This window comes from Gracilinanus agilis, chromosome 3, assembly GCF_016433145.1.
Source record: "Gracilinanus agilis isolate LMUSP501 chromosome 3, AgileGrace, whole genome shotgun sequence".
NCBI classification, from domain to species: Eukaryota; Metazoa; Chordata; class Mammalia; order Didelphimorphia; family Didelphidae; genus Gracilinanus; species Gracilinanus agilis.
In genome coordinates, this window is record NC_058132.1 from 334,879,562 (window position 1) to 334,902,582 (window position 23,021).

General features: G+C 37.0%; 1 protein-coding gene across 1 annotated transcript; it reads right to left on the reverse strand.

The window, feature by feature from the left end:
* Positions 1 to 981: 981 nt before the first annotated feature.
* SRPRB (SRP receptor subunit beta) lies at positions 982 to 23,021 on the reverse strand. The gene is made up of 7 exons (XM_044670004.1): positions 22,877 to 23,021; positions 15,867 to 15,961; positions 14,109 to 14,186; positions 12,531 to 12,613; positions 9,462 to 9,598; positions 8,845 to 8,899; positions 982 to 3,095 (listed from the first exon to the last, which is right to left on the reverse strand). Exons 1-7 carry the CDS (start codon positions 23,019 to 23,021, stop codon positions 2,882 to 2,884), a joined length of 807 nt encoding a protein of 268 aa, XP_044525939.1. The 3' UTR covers positions 982 to 2,881.

Sequence of the window (23,021 nt, forward strand, 5' to 3'; positions counted from 1 at the left end):
GGAACTTTTTCCTTAATAGGATGTGGATTTAGTCTGGAGAAAAATGAAGACAAGCAGTTCAATCATGTTCCCTGATTGCAAGGAACCATCTGTTCTCTGTCTTCATTGAGGACAGAACAAGAGAAAATTTGTCTAAATTGAAACAAGTAATATTCATGTTTTATATAAAATTGAGTGCTAGCAACCATGGTTGGGAAAACTGGAGAAAATGTGGCAACTCCTATTTTAAAGAGTACTATTCACTGTGAACATAACTTTCACAAAAACACTTTAGCCCTGGATACTCCATACTGGCCTTGAGTTCTCCTATAGAAACCACATTACTGTTTAAACCAAATTAAAGTGAAACAAAAGGGCACAACCTAGTTACGTGTCAGTAACAAAGCCACAGTGGGTGAGGTCTGTGAGATTTTGAACCCCATGATTATCTAAAAAGAATTTATATGGAGTTCAATGGCTATGAAATGAAATCACGGACACCAAGGATTTCCCCCATCCATTAACCAACCGGACATCAAAGTCATAAAAATGGAAGATAGTTAACAGACTGTCAGGCCCTTAGCAGAAGGGATGATGGGGGAAAGTGAAAAGTCACAGGGACCCTTTGAAAAGAAACTTGAGAAGGAGCTAGAGAGTGTGGTCCATAGTACTAAGTCGTTTGCAGTCTGCCAAGTGACCCTCCTTTCTAGTAACAGACAGCAGCTACGGACAGACCTAACAAAAGCAGGCAGTACCTCAACCAAGGCTATCTCCCCAGTGTCTGCTCCCTGCTTCATTAATAGTACAGGAGTCAATCTGCACGGAGCCCATGAAGTAATTCCTCTGTACTCTTTTTATGTGGTATCCTGCAGTGGGGTAAGTTGTGTAAGAAACTTGGGTCCCAAAGCTGAGAAACATTTCAATTGAAGGCCCCAAAGTCCACAAAAACAAAAAATGACATTTGGATTTCAGCTACACAGAAGTTAAAACACCAACGAAAAAAACATTAGAATTTTTTTCTTTTATTTTATGAAAAATTCTTTCAAGGGTCCCAAGGACCAAACACCATAGCTATATAGGCTGCTCCAAAACATGTAAGTTAAAGATACAACATATTTTAACAGCACACTAAGAGTCCAATTGTTTGATGCTATGTAGATAATTCTGTAACTCATTCAATTAATATATTTTTTGCTTCTTCCTCTGGAAAAATATGAAGAGTTTTTTACTACTGTTTATAAAATGCTTTCAAAATCTTAGCATGTAAAATCCTAAAAACAAACAACACATTCCTAATGGCAGTATATACTCACTGTAGATTTTCTTTCTTTTCACTGTAAATTGGTTTACGCCATAAATAAAAACCAGTTTCTCTCCACTGATTTAGATAGCCTTTGTTGTGACGTGGGGTGAAATACTGGCTTAACACATAATTAAAAAAACAAACAAGAAATAGAATGAAACTAAATGGGAAATTCTGTAAGGAAAAAAATAGTTTGAGAAAATACACCACTGTACAGGTTTTTCAAATCATTGTTTCAATATGTGTACCAAGCACCTCCTATGTTCAGGGCTCCATGCTAGGTAATAGTGGTCTTTTTCTTTACTGTATACTCAAACATTAAACAAAGAAGTTAAAATGGTATTTTTGACCATGTTTAATTTCTTTTCCTTTTTCTCCCTACTCCTGTTCCCCTAAGCAAAGGCAGTCCACAAGACTAAATATAAGTAGCTGAGAGACTTTTAAATCAGAATGCTTCAAATTGGAAATTTTGGGTTTTGTTCCTCCCTAATAATAATGTTGTCTTTTATATACAAAGCTGGCACTACTGGCCCACCAGTAAGGTACCATCTATTGGCTATTAAGTGGAGACGATTATTACTCCAAATTGAGCCATTTTTCAGTATTGGGGATGAGGTTGCAACAACAGCATAGTCTCTTATTCATTACCTTGGGGAACTCAAGGCATATATGAGGCAGGGGCAGGAGGCAGTCTGCAACTGTGAAACCTAAAGAAAGTCATGGAGAATCAAAGTGACCTTGGCCTTGTCATGCTCTTACTACATGATCTCTGCCTACTCTAAGTCATGCTGGACATATTATTTGCCAAAAATGTATTATTTGTAAGAGCCACAAATTTAAGAAGCCAAGAATTTCATTACAAAAACACAGATATTCTTTAACACTGCTGAGTTTGCACACAAAAGCCTTGCAGAGAATCCTTCTGCTACTTGTTCATCACTTAGTTTTACAGAGTTAAGGAAGCAGAGTAAGATATAATCAAGTATTCCATGAAAGTAGCCCTGAGTCGTTTAGTCACAATGAATTAGGCTAGTCCAAGAATCATACTGTCTTAAGTTAGGAAAAACTGTGAACCACAAACATACAGTTCAGACTGCTTAAGAAAAACCAAAAGCAATGACACAGGGAAAAAAGCAAGAAAAATCTGCAACTAATTAGGCTAGAGTTGATTCCAGAGTAAAGCTACCAGAAAACCCCAAATCAGGAAAGATGAAAACTCTTCTTGAAATAAAAATGCTTATGGTAATGAACCTTCCTACTTGGAGTATGCTGAAGATAGCAAAGTCATTTATCTTTCCTGAGGACAAGATAAACTTTAGTCTCCCTGTTACAGATCCAAAGCAGAAATGAAAACCACAATACCTAGCAATGGGATGATAAAGTAGAGCTGAATTATTTGAAAAAAGAAGCTAGAAGGTCTTTCAGAAACCCCAAGCTGATTACAGTACATTTATCCTTAATATCCTTGCAATAATTTCTTTCCAAAATGAGAGTATTTCCAATCATATTTTTTTATCCCATATCAGCTCACTGCCAACCCACCCCTTTACATTTGTCATCAGGGTCAGATATCTTCTGTTTTTCCCCTCTTCCCCATTTTCAGGCTATCCGGGCCAGCCACTTCTCAAAGTCTTGGATGTCAGCCGAGCCATCATCCCCCGAGGCTCCCTTGGCACTGCACTCCAAAAATTCCACCTTCATTGGCAATTGAGAGAATTCAAATTCTTTGCCCTTCTTTCCAAGTTGAGCGATAACAGCACCTGAGCTCTCCAGTGTGCTGGGGGCAGCAGTGCGGGTTACTCGCAAGGTATTACTGTCAGACCAAGGAAAGACAAATTAGAAAATGTAGCAAGGTGTCCAGTCCAAATTCCTCTGAAGACACAAATACAGATCTTATGAAGAATCTATTACAGGTTATTCTATTTGTCTTCTCCCTCCCCAACAAAAAACCTTCATGCTTATCTCTTACCTCACATGATTGCTATGAAATAATGAGAGTGAATATTATTTTTACAAATGAGGAAATTGAGGCATAAAAAGATGAAATTACTTGTCTGTATTTGCAATTCTAGTCTTGCCCTTTCCACTAGGTCACACTTGCTTCTCAAATTTTCTAAGTACCCCCCTTAACAACCTTTTTCTCTTACAAATATTAAAATTTTAGAACATTTAAGTTTTCTTGAAGTATCATGAATATACTAGCTAACATCTTAGGCAAAACTGAAATCTCTTTTAACTCTAATTCTATGATCCTAAGAGTCTTCATTTCTACTATTTCTTCAACCAGATTATTATTTTCAATTAGATTAAGAAAGTCCCAATTTAAAGCATCTTAGTGCCATCTGCTGGCCATTAAGTGGAGATAATTATTACTCCAAAATATTCATCTGAAGAGGTACAGTTGATATTAAAAAGCTTGTCATTCTTTTTCCTAACATGATTTGCTTATGATCAAAGAACTGGCACACTGATCTACAAAAATCTTTTATGAATAAATGAGTGAAAATGACAAATGTTGGAGAGGACGTGGAAAATCAGGGACACATATATGTTCTTGGCAGAACAGTGAAATGATCCAAATTTTAGAAAACAATCTGGAATTATGCCCAAGAAGTTATAAAACAGTGTATACTCTTTGATACTATTATTAGATCTGTTTCCCAAGGTGATAAGGAAAAAAGAAAAAGAACTTATATGTTCTAAAATATTTATAGTAGCTCTCTTTGTGACAGCAAAGAACTGGAAATCAAGAAAATGCTCATCAATTAGAGAATAACTGAAAAAGTGGAGGTATACGATTGGAATACAACTTTGGCCTAAAAAATGATGAGCAGCTTAATTTTTTTTAAAACATGAAAAGACCTACATGAAATTATGAAGAGTAAAATGATTAGAACCAAAAGAACATTATACACAGTAAAAGGAATATTATTTGAAAAATAACTATGAATGCATACCTTCAAAAAAAGGAATATGAAGAATAAATATTAATATATATTAAACCAAAAATTTTTTAAATTTAAAAAATTAAAATAAAATATAAAGAAAAAATAAAAAGAAACATGCATAATATAGTTATACATATATTTTGTTGTTTTGTCAAACAAATGATACCTTCTCTAAGTGTGGGGAGAGGAGTAAAGGATATACCTGGGAACTTTAATGTAATAAATACATTTTTTTTAAAATGAATGAATGTTTTCCATTTTTTTTTTTGCCACCACAAACAGTGCGGCTATAAATATTTTGTATATGTCTTTTTCCCTATGATCTCTTTGGGGTACAAACCCAGCAATGGTATGACTGGATCAAAGGACAGGCATTCTTTTAGCACTCTTTGGGCATAGTTCCAAATTGCCATCCAGCATGTTTGGAACAATTCACAACTCCACCAGCAATGCATTAATGTCCCAATTTTGCCACATCCCCTCCAACATTCATTACTCTCCCCTGCTGTCATTTTAGCCAATCTGCCGGGTGTGAGGTGATACTTCAGAGTTGTTCTGATTTGCATTTCTCTAATTATTAGATTTAGAACAATTTCTCATGTGCTTATTGATAGTTTTGATTTATTTATCTGAAAATTGCTTATTCATGTCTCTTGCCCATTTATCAATTAGAGAATGGCTTGATTTTTTTGTATAATTGATTTAAGCTCCTTGTATATTTGAGTAATTAGACCTTTGCCAGAGTTTTTTGTTATAAAGATTTTTTCCCAGTTTGTTATTTCCCTTTTGATTTTAGTTGCATTGTTTTTGTTTGTACAAAACTTTTTAAATTTAATGTAATTGAAATTATTTTGCATTTTGTAATTTTTTCTAATTCATGCTTGCTTTTAAAATCTTTCCTTTCCCAGAGATCTGACAAGTATACTATTCTGTGTTCGCCTAATTTTCTTATAGTTTCCTTCTTTATATTCAAGTCATTTGCCCACTCTGAATTTATCTTGGTGTAGGGTGTGAGATGTTGATCTAAACTTAATCTCTCCCATATTGTTTTCCAATTTTCCAAGCAGTTTTTGTCAAATAGTGGATTTTTGTCCCAAAAATTGGGCTCTTTGGGTTTATCATACACTGTCTTGCTGTATATTGACATGATTTGGATGTAGACTCCTTATTAACACCCTAGAACAATTATCAATGATATGGAAATAAGTCTTTATTGACAGCAAATGAAGAAACCAGTGGAAATGCGTGTCGGCTACTGGGGGGGGGGTGGGAGGAGAGAAAGCAAGACCATGAATCATGTAACCATAGAAAAAATTTTTCTAAAAATTAAAAAAAAAATGAATGAATGAATGAATGAAAAGCACTTAATACTATGTGCCAGGTGCTCAGTCAAGGAACATTTAGTAAGCCTCTACTATGTGCCAGGCACTGTGCTAAGTGCTGGGGATACAAAGAAGGTCAAAAGATGGTCTCAGTCTTCGAGGATAACACAATCTAAAAGGGGAAGACAGCATGCAAACCACTATCTACAAACAATCTATTATTGTGGATAAATTAGAAATAGTTAAGAGGGAAGACGTCAGAATGCAGAATTTTAGTAGGGACTTGAAGGAAGCCAATTGGCACAGATGAAGAGAGAGAACATTCCAGGCACAGTGAAACTATCTGGAGTTGGGAGATGGAATACCTTGCTTGAGACAGACAGGAGGCTTATGTTCCTGGCCTGCAGAGTATGTTAGGGCTGGGTGTAGGGAGAGGGTGATGCTCTAAGATGTAAAAAGACTTGAAAAGATGGGGGGAAGGAACAGGTTACGAAGAGTTTTGAAGTATTTTATATTTGATGTTGGGGGTGACAAAGGTCACTGGAGTTTATGGAGTATGGGGGTGATATGTGATCAGATGTGACCTTTATTGTGGAAGGCTACTTTGACAGCTGAATGAAGGATGGTCTGGAAAAGGGAAAAGTCTTATGGCCAGGGATCAACTAATCTAAAAATGCTGGGGACACAAATATGAAAACAAGACAGTGCTTTCTCTCAAAGGTTTAAAATTGGAGGAAACAACTCCGAGTCAGGGAATGGTGAACTCTTGATCTGATTGTTCCCAGAGCAAGAAGTGGGAAAGGGTTGGGGAGAGGCAGCAGGGGATATAGGGTGGAATTGGCAGCTAGTGAGACAGAGGATGGATGGATGGATGGGATGTAAAGAATGGTCTGTCTGAGCCTAGCTGAGGAGAGCAAGACTGTGAATTTGCTCTCATTCACTCATCCGTGAGAACAGGTCAACTTCAGAGAAGGAGTTCCAAAACTCAATGGATTAATTCTCCTGGGATATGGTCTCTGGAGATTTAGTCCAGTGGGGTTGGTGGCACCCAATCAATTATTTCTGTATTTATTCTTAAAAGTGTTTTACTTTAAAACCCAAAGAAAATAGGACATAATTTCCTGGCCTAGAGACTGAAAGCAGTAAGATAGGAATATTTTTTTTTTTTCTTAAAACCCTTATCTTCCATTTTGGAGTCAATACTGTGTATTGGCTCCAAGGCAGAAGAGTGGTAAGGGTGGGTAATGAGGGTCAAATGACTTGCCCAGGGTCACACGGCTGGGAAGTGTCTGAGGCCAGATTTGAACCTAGGACCTCCCGTCTCTAGGCCTGGTTCTCAATCCAAGGAGCTACCCAGCTGCCCCCAGTAAGATAGGAATATTGTAATACTGTAAAAGAACTTTGGTTTAATGAGAGGGAATGCAGAGTATCCAGCACAGGGAGTTCTCCTGGGTACTGATGCTTACTGTCACCAGAGGCATCATCTGTTTAAGAAAGTTTAAGGAATGTTTTACTCCGTTTTGGGGGATGAGATTGGGTGACCTTGGTTCCCTTCACCACCTCACTCTTATGATATGTAATATCCAAAAGTAAGGAGAAGATAACAGAAGTTACAAAGTGTTAATATGTCAAACTAAGTGCAAGAATATGTCTATGCCCTCTTATCACAAAGTGTAAAAGTTTACTACTGACGGAATCTAAATAGCAACTGATCAGGGAAAGATTGGTCAGACTGGCCATGTTCTCAGCAGCCTTTAAAAAGCTAAGCCTGACAGCCAAAGGATAAGACAAGAAGCTATCAGAAGCAGGGAGCAGCTGTGTGGAGTATAACCACCATCCTGTACCAGAGCAGGGAGGGAAGGAGGCTATCTTTCTTCTCTGTTCTCCAACACTATGGCATCTGCCGCTCACCTAAAGTAGAAACACCACAACCAGTGGAGAAAGAGAAAGACAAAGGAAGAGAGGGAGATGGAAGGAGAAGGAGGAAGAAGGGGAAAGAGAGAGTGAATGAGTGAGTGTTGGGGTGGGACAGGAAGCAGCTCTAAGAGGCATGACTTTTGACAGCAAGGAAAGCCAATTATGAATTGAAGCACATTAGGGGTAGGGTGTGGTAGAGAGGAAACCATTAGCTATAGCTTTAATGTACCTTGAACCTGATGGTAGCAGCTACCCTCTTGGGAACCCAACCAATGAGTATAAGTGCCAAATTGAGGAAATAGCCCTGAGTGGGTTATAGTATTTGCAAAAACATCTTCAGACTAGTACATTTTGTAGATATCCCTACATAACTGGATTATAGTTGGTATATAAATTGCTCATTTAATCATTTAAATCTTTAAAATCCTACTGTGATGCCTTCCTGTGGCCCAGAAGAAACCCTGTTTTCTTGGAGCTATTCCAGTAGACTGATAAAGGCTTTAAGTAGAGATAGGCTGACTCTACCTCAAAATCCAACCTGGATAAGTACAATTTCAACACTAGAAGATTGGATACCTGGTGATGACTTCTTTGATTCATGATGCCTCATAGGACTTCATGTGCAATTATAATCTAAGTCAGTAAGAAAGAGTACTCAGACTAATATAAATAAAAGTATCAGAATAACTGCTTGATAACCTCCTTTATTTTTTTTTTTTAGCTCATAATGTCAACATCTGAATCAACTTTCATGTTAATTTATATAATAAAAGAATTAAGTTGGGTTTCAAGACCAAAAGCAGTAAAGTTCAGTGAAATGAGTTCTGAATTTGGAATCAAAGATTCCAATTCCTGGCTCCTATATTTACTAGCTATGTAAGTATGGGAAAGTCACTTAACCTGAAGCTCAATTTCCATATTGGTTAAATGGGGATAACAACACTTGAACCACCTACAGGTGTACAGACAGTACAGTTTTAAAAAAATAAAAGCTAATATTTTCCATAATCATTTCTAGTCAGATGAAAACATCCGACTGAATGGCCATATACTACACAGCATTTAACACCAGGAAATCCATTCCGACAATGTTCCTCCTAGGCTCTAAGTACTCTGCCATCTAAGAAAAAAGCTGATCCACATCAGCTAAGTCATCTCCTTTCCAAGCCTTAATTTCTCCATTTGTAAAATGAGGATAACAATGTGCTACCTCCTTCACAGGACTGTTTTGGGGAAAAAAAACCAGTGTGCATCTTGAACTCACACCCACACACACCCACACACATACACACGCTTTTTTTAAAGTCCTCACAATTTCTGACCCCCAATTTTAAAACGTCAAGGAAATAATTAAAAACTATAGAGCCATACTTACAGTTCTTTTTCCAGCTGCTGCTGAATTAACTTGGCAGATTTTGCCATTGTGAGATCTAGAAAGATAAATATGTTATCACTGGTTTAAACCAGGAATATTAGTAAGCCCTTCTACACAGAGGTACTGTTCATGATTTGACTAGTCTTTTACAGGTTTTGGGTTTTTTCTTTTAAAAAAGGATAACCTTTATCTTTCTTCTGTCTCCCTCACAGAACATCTATATCTGCCTCCACAAGTTGTTTCAAATCAATTTTCTATACTAGACAAAAATTAGGACAAAATTTTAAATTTAAAGTGAAAATAATTTAGCAACTCAGAAACATCTATTAAAATAAAAATGATCTAAAGGCATTTTCCTTTGTTAGTCCTTAAAAGAGTAATTAAGATCACCGAGGCAGAACATGACCACAATATGAGATAGCTATAATTGAATTTATCCTTGGATATTCAGAGTTGCTATGTCTTCTAATATTCAATGTTCCTCCTAATCACAACATTTAATAGGCTTTTGTGTCACTCAAAATAAATTGTCAAAATGTATGAGAGGAGAACGATTATGCCAAAATGGTATCACACCCAGAAATGTGCTGAGAGAATTTTACCAACATGATGATTACCTTGCTTATTGCAGGCTATCAATAATGATGGTGCGTTCTTCAATACCATGCTGTCAATAAGGACCTGATAAAGAAATTCAGCTACATCTTTCACCTCCCTCTGGAATGCAGCACTATCCACAACAAACACGATTGCTCTGAATAAAATGAAAAACAAAACAAAGTGAATTGTTGTAATGAACTATGACCTCTGAACTAAATAATTTTTGATGATTTCAAAGCCTATATCCAGATTTATATGTCCTCCAGGCTTCTAATCCAGGCTTATATTCTGGGCATTAACCAACGATACAAGTGAATGTTGCAGGTGGAGAAAAATCAGAATCAGGTTTAATACTTCTGTCAGTACATTTGCAGGTGCTAATTCGCAATCATCTTTTTCAGTCAAAAATGACTGTAATTCACAGGTAAATTCAAAAGCAACATGAGATTTTCCACAGGAAATTTTCTCTATTCCACTCAACTCTTATAGATGATTTCATACTGTTAAAGAATAACTTTTTTTTTCTTTTGAGAGGGGAGACATAAAAAGGAGAAAAGTCACATTCTTTTTAATTGGAAAAGTTTTTAAAAGATTTTTTTAAAAGAATACAAGAGCTCAAACTTTTGATTACTAGATGGAAGAATAGATAGTAATTATGAATCTCCTCAACTTCTGTTAATAGAACCAATATTTTCCAAGTCACCCAAGTTTAAAAACTCAATCATCTTTTGGTCTTCACTCTGCCTCCCTCTAGTGTTCAAGTCCTATCAATTCTTCCTTTACAATCTCAAACGGCATCTGCCTTTTATTTTCCATTTATACTATCATCCTTGTTCAGGCCTATATTACCCTTTACCTAGACTTTTATATTGGCTTCCTAACTAGTCTTCCTGCCTTTAGTCTTAGCACACTTTCTCCTGGTCTGTCCTGCACAAACCACAAAGTTCAATTTTCCAAAGGACTCCTTGGATCAAGTTTCTTCTTCTGCTCACTTTCAAAGGTTCACCACTGCCTACCACGCAGTCACAGAATCATAGAAATAGAGCTTGAAAGGACCCAGCAAACATTTTTTGGCTAACTCTTTCATTTTATAGATGAGAAAAAAAGAGATGCAGAGAAGTTACCTATTTGTCCAAGGTCACACAGGTAGTAAATGGCAGAACTGGGATTCAAACTTGGGTCTTCTGAGCTCCAAGTCTGGTTTTCTTTTTATTTCCCACAGTATTATGAACATTATCTGTTATGTATGTGATGTTGTGCCATGTGAGGGATGGTCTCCTTTTGGAAAGGAACCTTATGATAGCACAGGAATTAGATGTTCTTGGGGTTCGGAATAAGGAGAAATAATTTCTGATTGGGATAATCAGAAAAATATTTTTGCAAGTGGTGGCATGTTTTGAAAGGTAGAGTTTTAGAGAATGGATAGTTTCATTAGGTTGAGATGGGAGAGTGCATCACAGTGCACATCCCTGAAGTAAGGCAGTGTTAGGTGCACTCAGGAAATAGCAAAGTAGCTAAGCTTAATGTAAGGATATAGGAGAATAATGGGAAATAATGCTAGAAAGACTAGGGCCAAGCAGTGGAGAACCTTGAATGCCAGCTAAAGAAATTCTCAGAGCAGTATGATATAGTGGAAAGGACACTAGATTTGGAAGAGATTTATAAAAAAAATACAGAAAAGCACAGAAACATGACTATGAACTGATGCAAAATGAAGTAAGCAGAACTGGGACAATAATTGATAATAAGGACTACAACGTCAGTGGAAAGAGCAACAAAATGAAGTTGACCACTGTGAAAATGATCACACTTAGCTCAGGAGAGAAGCAGAAATGGACCTCAGCTCTGTTCTTTGCAGAGGTGAGGAATTAGGAGTGTGGAATATTGTATACACTGTCTGGTGCCTGGGGTAGCTTTGTTAAATGGCATTTTTTCCTCCCTTACTCTCTGTTATAAGGGATGGCTCTCTGGGGAGGGGAAAGGAGAGGGATATTTATGGAACTGAAGTTAATGTAAAACTAAAAGACATCAATAAAAATGTGGTAAAAGAGATACTTTTTAGAAAGAACCAAGAAGATTCTTCTATAAAACAAAGAGCCCAGACTAGATATCTCTAAGACCTCATCAAGCTCTTATGTTGTATGATTCTAGTTCTAGAGTACAGGAAGCGTAATGAAAAAGGAAGCTAAGTTTTGGAAGAAACCCTTGAGAAAAAGAGAAAAGGATGGGGATTGGTTTGTGAAAGAGAAGAGATTCCTTTAGCTTGGGACTAACAGCAGGTCATCTAAATGGACATACACAGTAGAAGAATAAGACTGTCATTTGTTAAGATAGGTCTGAAAAAAGAAAAAAAAAAAAGACAGGACCAAATAGAAAAATTTGAAAAAAACAAAGATTTATTTTACATATAACTATGAGTTACAATGGTGAGAATGGATAAGGTATGATACTCTGAAAACAAGTCAGGAAAAAAATGACAAAAGGAATAAGAGAAACATCAAAAATGAACCAACCTTCACATTTGATCATTTCAAATTATGGCTAATACCAATCAACCTTTCTCAATAAGCAAGGGATAAGTTCCAACTAATTCACTTAAATCATTTCAACCACTTACTCTGTGCAAGGGACTGTGGCAGGATGTAGAGCCAGAAAGACAAAAACTAAACAGTTCTTGGCTTCTTAGTTTTCTCATTTCATACAGAATAATAGCATTCCATTACATTCATATACCATTAATTTATTCAACCATTTCCCCAGCTGATGGACACTGCCTCCATTTCTTGTTCTTGGCCACTAGTTTTATATATGTGATTCCTTTTCCTCTTTTATCTTTCTGAGGCGTAGTTAAGGCAGTATTGGATCTGAAGAGTCCCTGAGACCTTTCCGAGAACTAAGATTCTACTTCAAAAAATTTTTTTTAAAACTTTGGTTCTTCATTGAGTTATTTTCATGGAGTGAATGTAACATTAAAATAAAAATACTAAATATAGTAGCATCCAAAATGCCTTCAATGAAAATCACATAAGTCCTGTCAATTTATGTAGTCCCTATAAAAGTGTCAATATTATTTCTCTACTACTTACCTGGCTGAAGCCTTAAACCGTTCTAAGAATTGAAGCCTCAAGCTCTCATGGCCAGGGAGATCAATCAAAGTCAAACTATTACCCTAGGAATCGACAATAATAACATAAAATTAATGTATCAAAAAAGACATCATTTTAGAAATTCAATATTTGGAAAAAAGCAAATTTATTTGCAAAAAAGCAATAAGGACAAGATACCAATATGCTATTTTAGAAATAACTTATTTTCACAAATTAGAATAATTATTTTAAATATTTAAATTATAATATGTGGGAAAAAGACTAAACAAATATGGATTCAATCAAGACATATTTACTAAGTGACCTGTGGATAATTTTAAAAGACCATGTTCTCTCTTCAAGAAGCTTGCAATTTTTTGAAGAGAGAAAAAAAATATATTAAGCAACAGAAAATAATCAAATGCTCATTGTTTGGCATAAGTTCTGAAGAAAGAGAGATCAGGAAGGATTAAGTCAAGAAAGGCTCTACATGGGTCCTGAGATGGCTCTGCAAAGATGGAAAGGATCTAGATGGAGGGGATGGGGGACCAGGGGGAGGCTGGGCAGGGACTACAGGAGAGGAATAGTAATGGCATTTCATTTGAGAGAACTTGTTTACATTTCAATATACTCAAGTATTTACAAAAGAAAAAAAAGAATTGATTTCCAGACCCAGGCTATAAAGACAAAGGAAAAAGAAATTCAAGATACCTACAAAATTAATCATTAAATGATATTCCAATGTAAGTCTTGAAGCACTGGTCCAACCATTTTGTATATTAATTTGGAACTGTGAGAGAAAAATGACTAAAGAGTCCATCCCCCTTTAAACAGTTGTTCACTCATTATTAGACATTTGCCAAGGCAACTAAGTTCCAATATAGAACAAAATATTCAAGCAGCACTTTCTCTGAAGTGGCAAAGAACTGGGAAAACAAAGACAAAAAAAAAAGCGAGTGCCAATCAATTAGGGACAGACTAAAAAATGATAGTATATGAATGCAAAGAACTATTATCATATAGTAACAGAAAATATAAAGAATTCAGTTAAACATGAGGAGATTTGTATTAACTGATGCACAGTGAAATAAGCAAAACCAAAAGAACAATATACATAGTGTAAATGAAAAGATGCTATCAGGAAGCCAGAGAAACTAAAAAGTCAATGAAGGTCAAAGAGGCCAAAGAAATGGAAGACTAAGCAGAATGTAATATTCACTGATAGATGTGGTCATTAATGAGATGGTTTTGCTTATTGCTTTTCTTTGTCACAGAGGAGGGTTCAATCTGAAAAGGAAGAAAGGATCCACTCCCCTACAGAAATGACTGATCTAAAAATGAAAAAACATAAATAAAATGTTCTTGTGTTTTAAAATGAAGAATGGCTTTTGAATAAGTAAAATTGGTTCCTGTAAGTCAGTTTGTATAGGTAACCACTATGTAAAATCATTTTTATGGGAAAATTTGTTCTAAGTTATAAACAACTGACTTTTAAGTGAAACCCATTTGTAAGCTCAGATCCTCCAGTATGTTCAGCAAATAATAACATGGGTATTATAGACTCTGATGAATTCTTACCCTATCATTGTTGACTCGGTACATAGCAGAGCTATCAGTAATAGATGTTTGGGTATTTCTGTAAAGTCCTGTTAACAGCTGTAAAACAAGACAAGAGATCAATTAATTTAATTTAATTACTAAACAAGCATGAAATTCTTTTGGCTCTCCAAGATCCAAGCCTAGCAAACTAACACAAAAATGAAGTATTGAAATTATTCTTTTTAAATTGTATATCTTGTTAGAGTCATCAGAATAAGACATTCTTGATTCCATACCTCCAAAACAACTTGACACAAAACTTCCTTACTCAGTTCATGAGAGAAACAAAATTACATTAAAAAAAAATAAGTATTAGATCTGAACTTGTTGATGTTTCGCAAATGCTATTTTTATGATAAACCAAATGGTGGATGGACTTTTTCAAAGAAAAAGCTAGTGATTTCTATTTCAAGAGGAAAGCAAAAGAAAACAAAATTATTTTACCCTAGTTCTGTAAGTAGCTTTTTTGAAAATAAGTCCAACATCCCAGAAGACCAAAGAGAAAAGCCATCTTAAGAACAGGCTCACCAACTTTCACTGAAGGGTTTGCCATCACTATAGTTTTTAACATTAACATTATAGCTTTTAGCATGGTTAAGGGAAGAATTTATGACCAAAAAGACATAGAGAATATAGTGAAAAAATGAAATGGATAATTTTGATTACATCAAATTTCTGCTCCAACAAAGGAGGCCTAGTCATTACCAGATTTCAAACTATACTATAAGGTAGTAATCATCAAAACAATTTGGTACTGCCAATGAAACAGAGTAGTTGAATTGATTAGGAAATCAATACCCATTAGTTAACCTAGTGTTCGATAAACCCAAAGATCCAAGTTATCAAGAGAAGAACTCACTTCCTGACAAAAACTACTGGGAAAATTGAAAAATAATATGGCAGAAGCTAGGTATAGACCAACATCTCACACCATACACCAAGATCAAGTCAAAATAGATACTTGATCTAGAAATAAAGGGTGGTACCAAAAACAAATTAGGAGTATATGGAAAAGTTCGCCTGTCAGACTTATGAATAAGGGAAGAATTTAAGACCAAACAAGATACAGAGAACATAGCAAAAAACAAAATAGATAATTTTTATTACATCAAATGAGAAAGGTTTTGCACAAACAAGATTAGAAGGGAAACAAAAACTGGGTGTGGGGAATTTATAGCACATGTTTCTGACAAAGACCTCATTTCTCAAATATATAGAGAACTGAGTCAAACTTATTAGAAGACAAAGCTGCTTCTGTCACAGCATGGAGAATATGGAAAATATTGCATGAAAGCACGGGTATAACTGGTATAATAGACCATTTACTACCTTGGGGAAAGAAGGGGCGGGGGGAGGAGAAAGAGTCTGAATCACATGTCAGAAAACAATTGTAAAAAAGTATTTCTACTTGTAATTGAAAAAAAAAAAAAAAAGGTAAAAACCAAACCCAAACAAAAAATATTTATGCTCCTTCTGCTTCTTTTGCAAAAGGAAATGCTAAGCATATTTTCTAATAGTCAATAAGTTGAATACAGTTGTGGTAACTAACATGAAAATTAAAGTAGCCCAAAGTTGGCATTTTCCTTCTTTCTAAGACCTCTACCAAAGAGGGTAGGAAGTATCCAGATTTATCAGAATTTATATATTTTCACAAAGTAACCAAGGATTCAAAGGAATATTGCACATCTTTCATATTTCAATCACATTTCTCTATTACATGCCAGTAAAAGTATTTACCCTAACAAAAAGGAGTGTTTTCCCAGAGTCACAAAGTCCAACCAGAAGTACTGCCCTTCGACTGCTCTTTCTGCTCCGAATGAATTTCCAGCATACTGTGAAAATGAAGAGAAAATAGTTAAGATATTGTTACTATGCAATTTTAGAGATGGAGAACACATTAGAGACCGCTAATCCAAATGTCTCATTTTTCAAAAAAGTAGAGCCAGGAGAAGTCTCCTTATCTGTAGTTCATTTCACTACAGTAGTAGGGCTTTTAAGTCAGGAAAACCCAAGTTTGAATCTTGCCTCAGACACTGATACACTATGTGCATAAGTCACTGTACTTATATCTCAGTCTCCTCATCTATAAAATAGGGATAACAGGGGGCAGCTGGGTGGCTCAGTGGATTGAGAGCCAGGTCCAGAGACAGGAGGTCCCGGATTCTAATCTAGTCTCAGATGCTTCCTAGCCATGTGATCCTGGGCAAGTCACTTAACTCCCACTGCCCAGCCTTTTACTGCTCTACACAGTATTGATTCTAAAATGGAAGGTAAGGGTTAAAAAAAAAAAAAGGATAACAATGGCACCTACCTCAAAGATGGCTGTGAGAATTGAATGAGTAGACATCTGTAATGTGCTTTTGCAAATATTAAAGCACTATATAAATGCTATAATTATTACTCTTATTAATAATGCTCACCAGGTGGAAAAGGTTTTTGGAACAGTAGGGGAATGTATACTAACGGCATTTTAATCAATTACATTTACTGTGAAACCAGTATGAAACAATACCTCACAGAAAAGTAAATGTAAAATATAAATCAAGTAAATGTAATTTGGGAGTGAAGAAACACCATCAGCTAGGAGAAAGAGTTCAGTATAAAGCACTTAAACCGAGCTTTGATGGGAGCTCAGGGTTCTAAGAGGCAGAAGGGTGGAAGGAGTACATTCCAGGCCCTGCAATGGTACAAGCATGTGAAATGGGCTGTATACAAGGAACAAGTAAGTCAGTGGGTAAGAACACAAAGTAAATGAAGGGGCTTACTGTGTAATATGCAAGGAAAAGTGGCTGCAAACAGATAATGAATAGTTTTAAATGTCAGCAGAACCTGTATTTGGTCCTAATGGTAACAGGAAGCTACCAGAACAAGGTTCTTAACCTGGGTCTATGAAACTATTTTCTGAAATATTTTTAAAATTGTGTTTCAATGTAATTGGTTTAATTTGCAATTCTATGTATTTTACTTTATGTATTTAAAAACATGATTCTGAGAAGGATCCACAGGTATCACCAGACTGTGAAGGGGCCCATGTCATAAGAGGTTCAGAATCCACACACTAAAACATTCTTAGGAGGGGAGGCAAAATGGACAGGCCTGTGCTTTAGGAATTTTAATGTGGCAAATGTGTGATGGATGGCTTGGTCATGGGAGATGAGGTAGGGAGCACAGTTAGGTTACTGCAATAGGCCAGACAAGAAGGGATAAGGGACTGAACTAGGGTGGTTATGGCGTTTTGGAGAGAAAATGAATAAGACTGAGCAAGACTGGGTATGGGAGGTGAGGAAGAAGAGAACTGCAAGTTTTTGAATGTGAGTGATTAGAGGGATGGTGGTGCTCTCAGCAATAAAAGGTTAAATTAGGGAGAAGGGTGGGTTTTGCGGGAAAGATAATGAGTTCTGTTTTAGGTATGTTGTGTTTGAGACATTCAGTTCAAAATGTCCCACAGGATCTAAACCAAGGTCTCCAGATTGAAAGACCAGTGTTTTTCACTGTGACATGGACACAGGGATTAAAGGTCTGAGGGGGTGAGTGACGCTAAAGGTAACTCCTAGATTTTGAGCATGGGTAACTAAGAGAAAAGCAGTACTACTGATAGAAACAGGGAAGTCAGGAGAAGGAGCAATTTGGGGGAAAAGGTGAATTCAGTTTCAGCCATGCTGAATCCATGTTATCAATAGAATATTCAGGAAATGCCAAGTAAACAGGCCTAGGGTTCAGGTAAAGAAAAAGATACTGGAAATACCTGAATAGATGTCATAGCATAGTACTGGGGGAAGAACACTGACTGGAATCAAAGGACCTGGGTTCAAATCTCACCTTTGACACTTTCTAACTGTGTGACCTTGAGCAAAACCACTCAACCTTCCTGGGTCTCAGGACCAAATTCTGCAGAGAAGGCATGGAGGCCAAAGGCAAAAAACAGTGCCGGAAGACTTCTGGTCAAGATGGTCATCTGAATGGAGGCAGGCAGCTAAGTAACCACACACCTACTGCAACAAAGACCTAAAATCATTAATAGACTGAATAATAATCAAGAAATCCAGTAAGAAACTACTGCAAAGAACAGCACAAAAAGTCAAACAGAAGTCTATAAACAGGAAAGAGGCTTCATCTAGCAAAGCCAGTGCTAGCTAGCATAAGTAAACAAGCTAGAATAACTTTTGTATTAGAAGTTAGATTCCCAGCCCTCCTAGAAACAGGCCAGTGGATCTAATGGGCTGTAAGGCCATATTCTGAGGCCAAGAATAAAGGAGTCTCCCTAGAAAGTCCTAGGGTAGCCAAAAACATACAATGAAGTGAAGCCACTAAGAGTGGCAGTGACCAGTTCAGATGATCAGTGTTCATAAGTTAACACCACAGGTTAGGGCTGCCAAGGCCCCAAAACTCTGTCCTAAGGTTCCTGAAAGGTCCAAGGGAACCTAATACCAGGAGACAGAGGACAACATGGATGATCCAAGTTGAAACTAAGCAGAGCTTGACAATCACATTCAAAAGCACAGGAGGAAGTAGAACTATATCTTGATACAAAAGTTCAATTAATACCTAAGGCTAAAGAGATAAAGAAACACAAAAAGAAATTAATCACTTTTAAGAATTATAATTGATCTGGAAATTCCCCCAAATCCAACCAACAGGCCTAACTCCTTAACAACAGCAAGCAGTCACACAAAGGAAAAATAGATTTTCAAAAAGAACTATATGACTTTCTAGAAGAAATGAAGTAAGAGTCAAAAAGTGAAATAAAAGCTCTGGAGCAAAGAATTAGAAAAAAAAAATAAAGAGCTGAAAAGTGAAAGTAGTAAACTCTACCCAAGTAATTTCCTCAAAATTAGACCTAAAAGAAATTAATGATTTCTTAAGAGTAAGAAATATTAGAACAAAATAAAAAAAAATTTTTTGAGATGAAGAAAATGTAAAGTATTCGATATCAAGAACTGAGCTGGAAAACAGGTCAGAGAAATAATTTTAAGAATTACTGGACTCCCTGAAAACGTGATTTGAAATAAAAGCCTGAACACTCTATATTTAAGTACGTCATAATGAAATCTGTCCAGATCTATTAGAACCAGAAAGCAAAGTGGAAACAAAATTCACCATCACCTCCAAAAAGGAACTCTGAAATGAAAAATGTAAGACCACCACAGCCAAAAACTAGAGCTTCTATGCCAAAGAAAAAAATTCTACAGGCAGCCAGAAACAGAATTCAAGTAACAAAGAACCACACTCAGATCACATGAGAAATGACAATTTCTACTATACATAAGAGGTCTCAGAATGTGACATAAAGGACTCAAACATTCATGATTGTGATAATTAGATTATGTCTACACTGCCCATCTTTAGATTTAATCTCTAAAGGTGAGAGCACCTCTAATTCTGGGAGGTCCAGTAACCCACAAGTGCTAGAGTGAGTGAAGAATCAGAATAAATTGCCCTAGGCAGTACTATGAGAAGTGTCTATTGTGATTCTACATGTAAATTAGGAGGGAGGCACAGGAAGGGATGAATAAGTGACCCCTTTAAAAAGAGGGAGTTGAGTGAGTGAGAAGTCTTCTGTGGAAGAGAGCATCTGGTGATGGACCTCTGCTGGTTCATGGAGTAGTGTTGGAACGCTGAGACTGCTTTAAATATTTTCTTTGAATTCCACGTGGTGAGTTTAAAGACTGACTGAATCTTCCTGAACTTCTCTTAAGAAATTTCTTTTGGTAGACTCTGTAAATGAAGTTTGCTCCATTCACCTCCGGGCCTCTGGCCCTCTGACTCTCCGCTGAAGGATAAGATCTACCTGGATTAATTAGAGGATTGTAATAAATTACCTACTGGATTAGATTCTTATTTCCTTATTTCCTCCCTCTCTTCTTAATTGTAAATAAACTTCCATAAAAGTCAATTTTGACTTGAGATTATTCTTAATTGAGGATTGATAATAGTTCAATCCTCTGGCGACCATCTTTTAATATATTGAACCCCAAGCCCCTTTTTCCCCCTTACAAGATGAAAAGACCAGAGGTGAATAGATATTATAGCACAGTATTGTGGGAGGAGCACACTTGAATATATAATCAAAGGACCTAGGTTCAAATCTCACCTTTGACACTTTCTACCTGTGTGACTTTGAGTTCAACCTTCAGAGTAGGAACTTTGAAATGCGTGTAATTTAAGAAAAGTCTAGGAAGGTAAATTTAATTCAAAGAACTGAAGAGAGTGGATGAGGATGATGATGATGATGAAGGACTAATATTATAATGAAGACACAAATGTTCCTTCAGAAGTTTCATCTCTCTTCAAAGTAAGTTAATTATCAAAATTAAGAAAAACAGAGGACCTGGAGGTAGATTGGTTGTGGTCTGAGGATTTTTAGAAGTGAAAGAAAAGGGAGGGCAAAAGGAATATAGAAGGAGCATAAAAGGGAGGAAGAAAGGGATAGAAGTTATTGTGATTAACAAAAATAAGAATTAAAAATAAGAAAAAAGAGAAAGATCACAAATATTTTCAAATGCAGAAGCAAATTCAGAAAATGGACAATTTTGAAATAGATTTAAGTTGTTATATACATTTTTTTTAAAGCAGCATGGAATAGAGATTCATTTATATGTAATCTTTTTGTCTTCTATTTTGTATATGGAAATGCTCTTTTCTGGGTATTTATAATGTTCAGAATGAAAAAAAAAACTTAAATTCTGAACCTAACAAAAACCTACATATGTATACATGTGCATAAATGTGTTCTACATATATATGTACACACATGTTTACATGTATAAAGAAATAGAAAACAGTGCTGATCTAAATGGAGACCAATAAGTCCTGGGTTTGAATCTTACCTCTGACAGCCAAGTCATTTTATTAGAAGAATCAGGTATGGCAACTGACAAAAAAAATTGCCTTGATCCTTCAGGGTATTTTAAAATTCTGGTCCTGAGTCTCAGCTTCTTTATATTATACCCATTAGCTGTGGATGTTCCAAGCCTCCATCCTAGGCCCTCTTCTCTTCTCTTTCTAAACTCTCTGACTTGGTGATCTAATCAGCTTCTATGGGATCAATTATCATCTGTATGCGGATGATTCCTAAACCAATTTATCTGGCTCTAGTCTCTCGGCAAAGTTCCAGATGTACTTGGCCATTTAAAATGAAATATCTTGTAGACATCTCAAACTCAACATATCCAGAACAGAATTAGTTATTTTCTCCCCCTCAAATACACATTCCTTCCCCAGAATTTTCAATTAATGTCAAGGATACCACCATCTTTCTAGTCACCCAGGTACAAAACATCTCTTACTCTCAAATCCTCACTCTTATTCCCCTTACTCCCCCATCCCACGTATTTCTGCCTTCATATATCTGACTAAATCCTCCTCCTTTAATTTGTATAACTACCACCCTAGTTCAGGCCCTCGACCTCTTGCTGGACTTTGGGAATAGCTTTCTAATTGGTCTCCCTGCCTCAAAGGTATCCGCTCCACTTCAAACTATCCTTTCTATAGCTGTCAAGTTGATCTAAAGGATTAATGTCTGACCATATCACTCAATAAACATGTGTAGATGCCTATTACCTATGTAATCAAATTGAATTTCCTCTATTTAGCATTCAAAACTCTTCCTAACCTGGTCTTCTCAGTTCTTTAATACATTACTCCTCTCTATACTCCCTACAGGCAGAAGGGGAAGAGCCAAGATTGTCTTCAGGAAACCACAAGGCCTCTTTAGTCCTGTCATATTTCTTCCAGAAGCAAGTCACTATTTAAAATTCTGTAACACCAATATTATACTAGTTTTGTCATATTTGCATCAGGTCATTTTATATAGAATACTCTTAAGAACTGATAAAGAATATCACACACGGAGGTAGGTGGGCTCGGTGGATTTTGAGCCAGGCCTAGAGATGGGAGGTGTTGGGTTCAAATAAAGCCTGACACTTCCTAGCTGTGTGATCCTGGACAAGTAACTTAACCCCCAAAGCCCGCCCATAAACAATCCTCTACCTTGGAACAGATACACAGTATTCTAAGACTTAAAGGTAAGAGTCTAATGGGGGGTAAAAAGCCTATCATACAAAGGGCAATGGAGAGCTCTGCACGTGGAAGGTGTGAGCAGGAGGACAATGGAGAAGCAGGGCAGTGGAGAGGTACGTGGCAGGTGAGAGCAGGCTTCCAAAATTAATAAATGAACATCTTCAAAGAACAGGAGGCAAAGATGGCAGCAGGGTAAAGTGTGCTCGATAAAGATGGGCCGGTCGTGTAGCAAACGGGGTGGCTAGAGAACAACCGGGGAAGAGCCCGTTGGCACTCTCTAGGCGTCAGGGGAGGGTGGGGCTGCCAGGACAGGGCTCCAGCTACGTGGGTAGGGGGTGGCACCGGAGGGATCGAGATCTGCATTAGGGAAGGGACTATCTCACTGCAAGGGTTTACAGATAACTTGGAGTATCCACACCCACCTCTCTCTCCTAGGGGGAAGTGGGCAGAGGGGAGAGAAGGATCAGAAAGGCACTGACTAAAGGCAGGGGACTGGACTAGTTGACCCCTTGTTTTGGAGTAGGGGTGTAAAGAGGTAGACTTCCTGGGGTTTTTTTTTTTTTGTAAATAACAGATATAGGGATGGACCACGCGGATGCGAGAACACCCAGAGAGGAATTCCGGGGGCTCCATCTGGTTGCCTCCCCCACCCCCATACTCCCACCTCATGCTCTCAAACCCCATAACTATCCGAACGGACCCTCCCAGCCGCTGTGGCTGCCCCTCACCCAGCGTCAGCAGCACGACGAGCACTGCCACCAGCACAGAGAGCATCGCTGGTTGTCTTTGCTGCAGCTCCTGTCGAAGAGAGTCCAGATACGGTTGGAAGGCACCCCCTCCTTCCCCCATCTGCCCAGCTTCCGCCAAAAGCAT

Bases quoted from the DNA above. Each gene is read 5' to 3' on its own strand.
- SRPRB (XM_044670004.1), bottom strand. From the start codon at position 23,021: ATGCTTTTGGCGGAAGCTGGGCAGATGGGGGAAGGAGGGGGTGCCTTC. The intron at 9,599-12,530 runs GTAAGTAGTAGA...CATTTTATTCAG, and splicing joins CGGTTTAAGGCTTCAGCCAG to AGCAATCGTGTTTGTTGTGG. The intron at 3,096-8,844 runs GTAAGTATGGCT...TTGGTCTGACAG, and splicing joins CAGCAGCTGGAAAAAGAACT to TAATACCTTGCGAGTAACCC.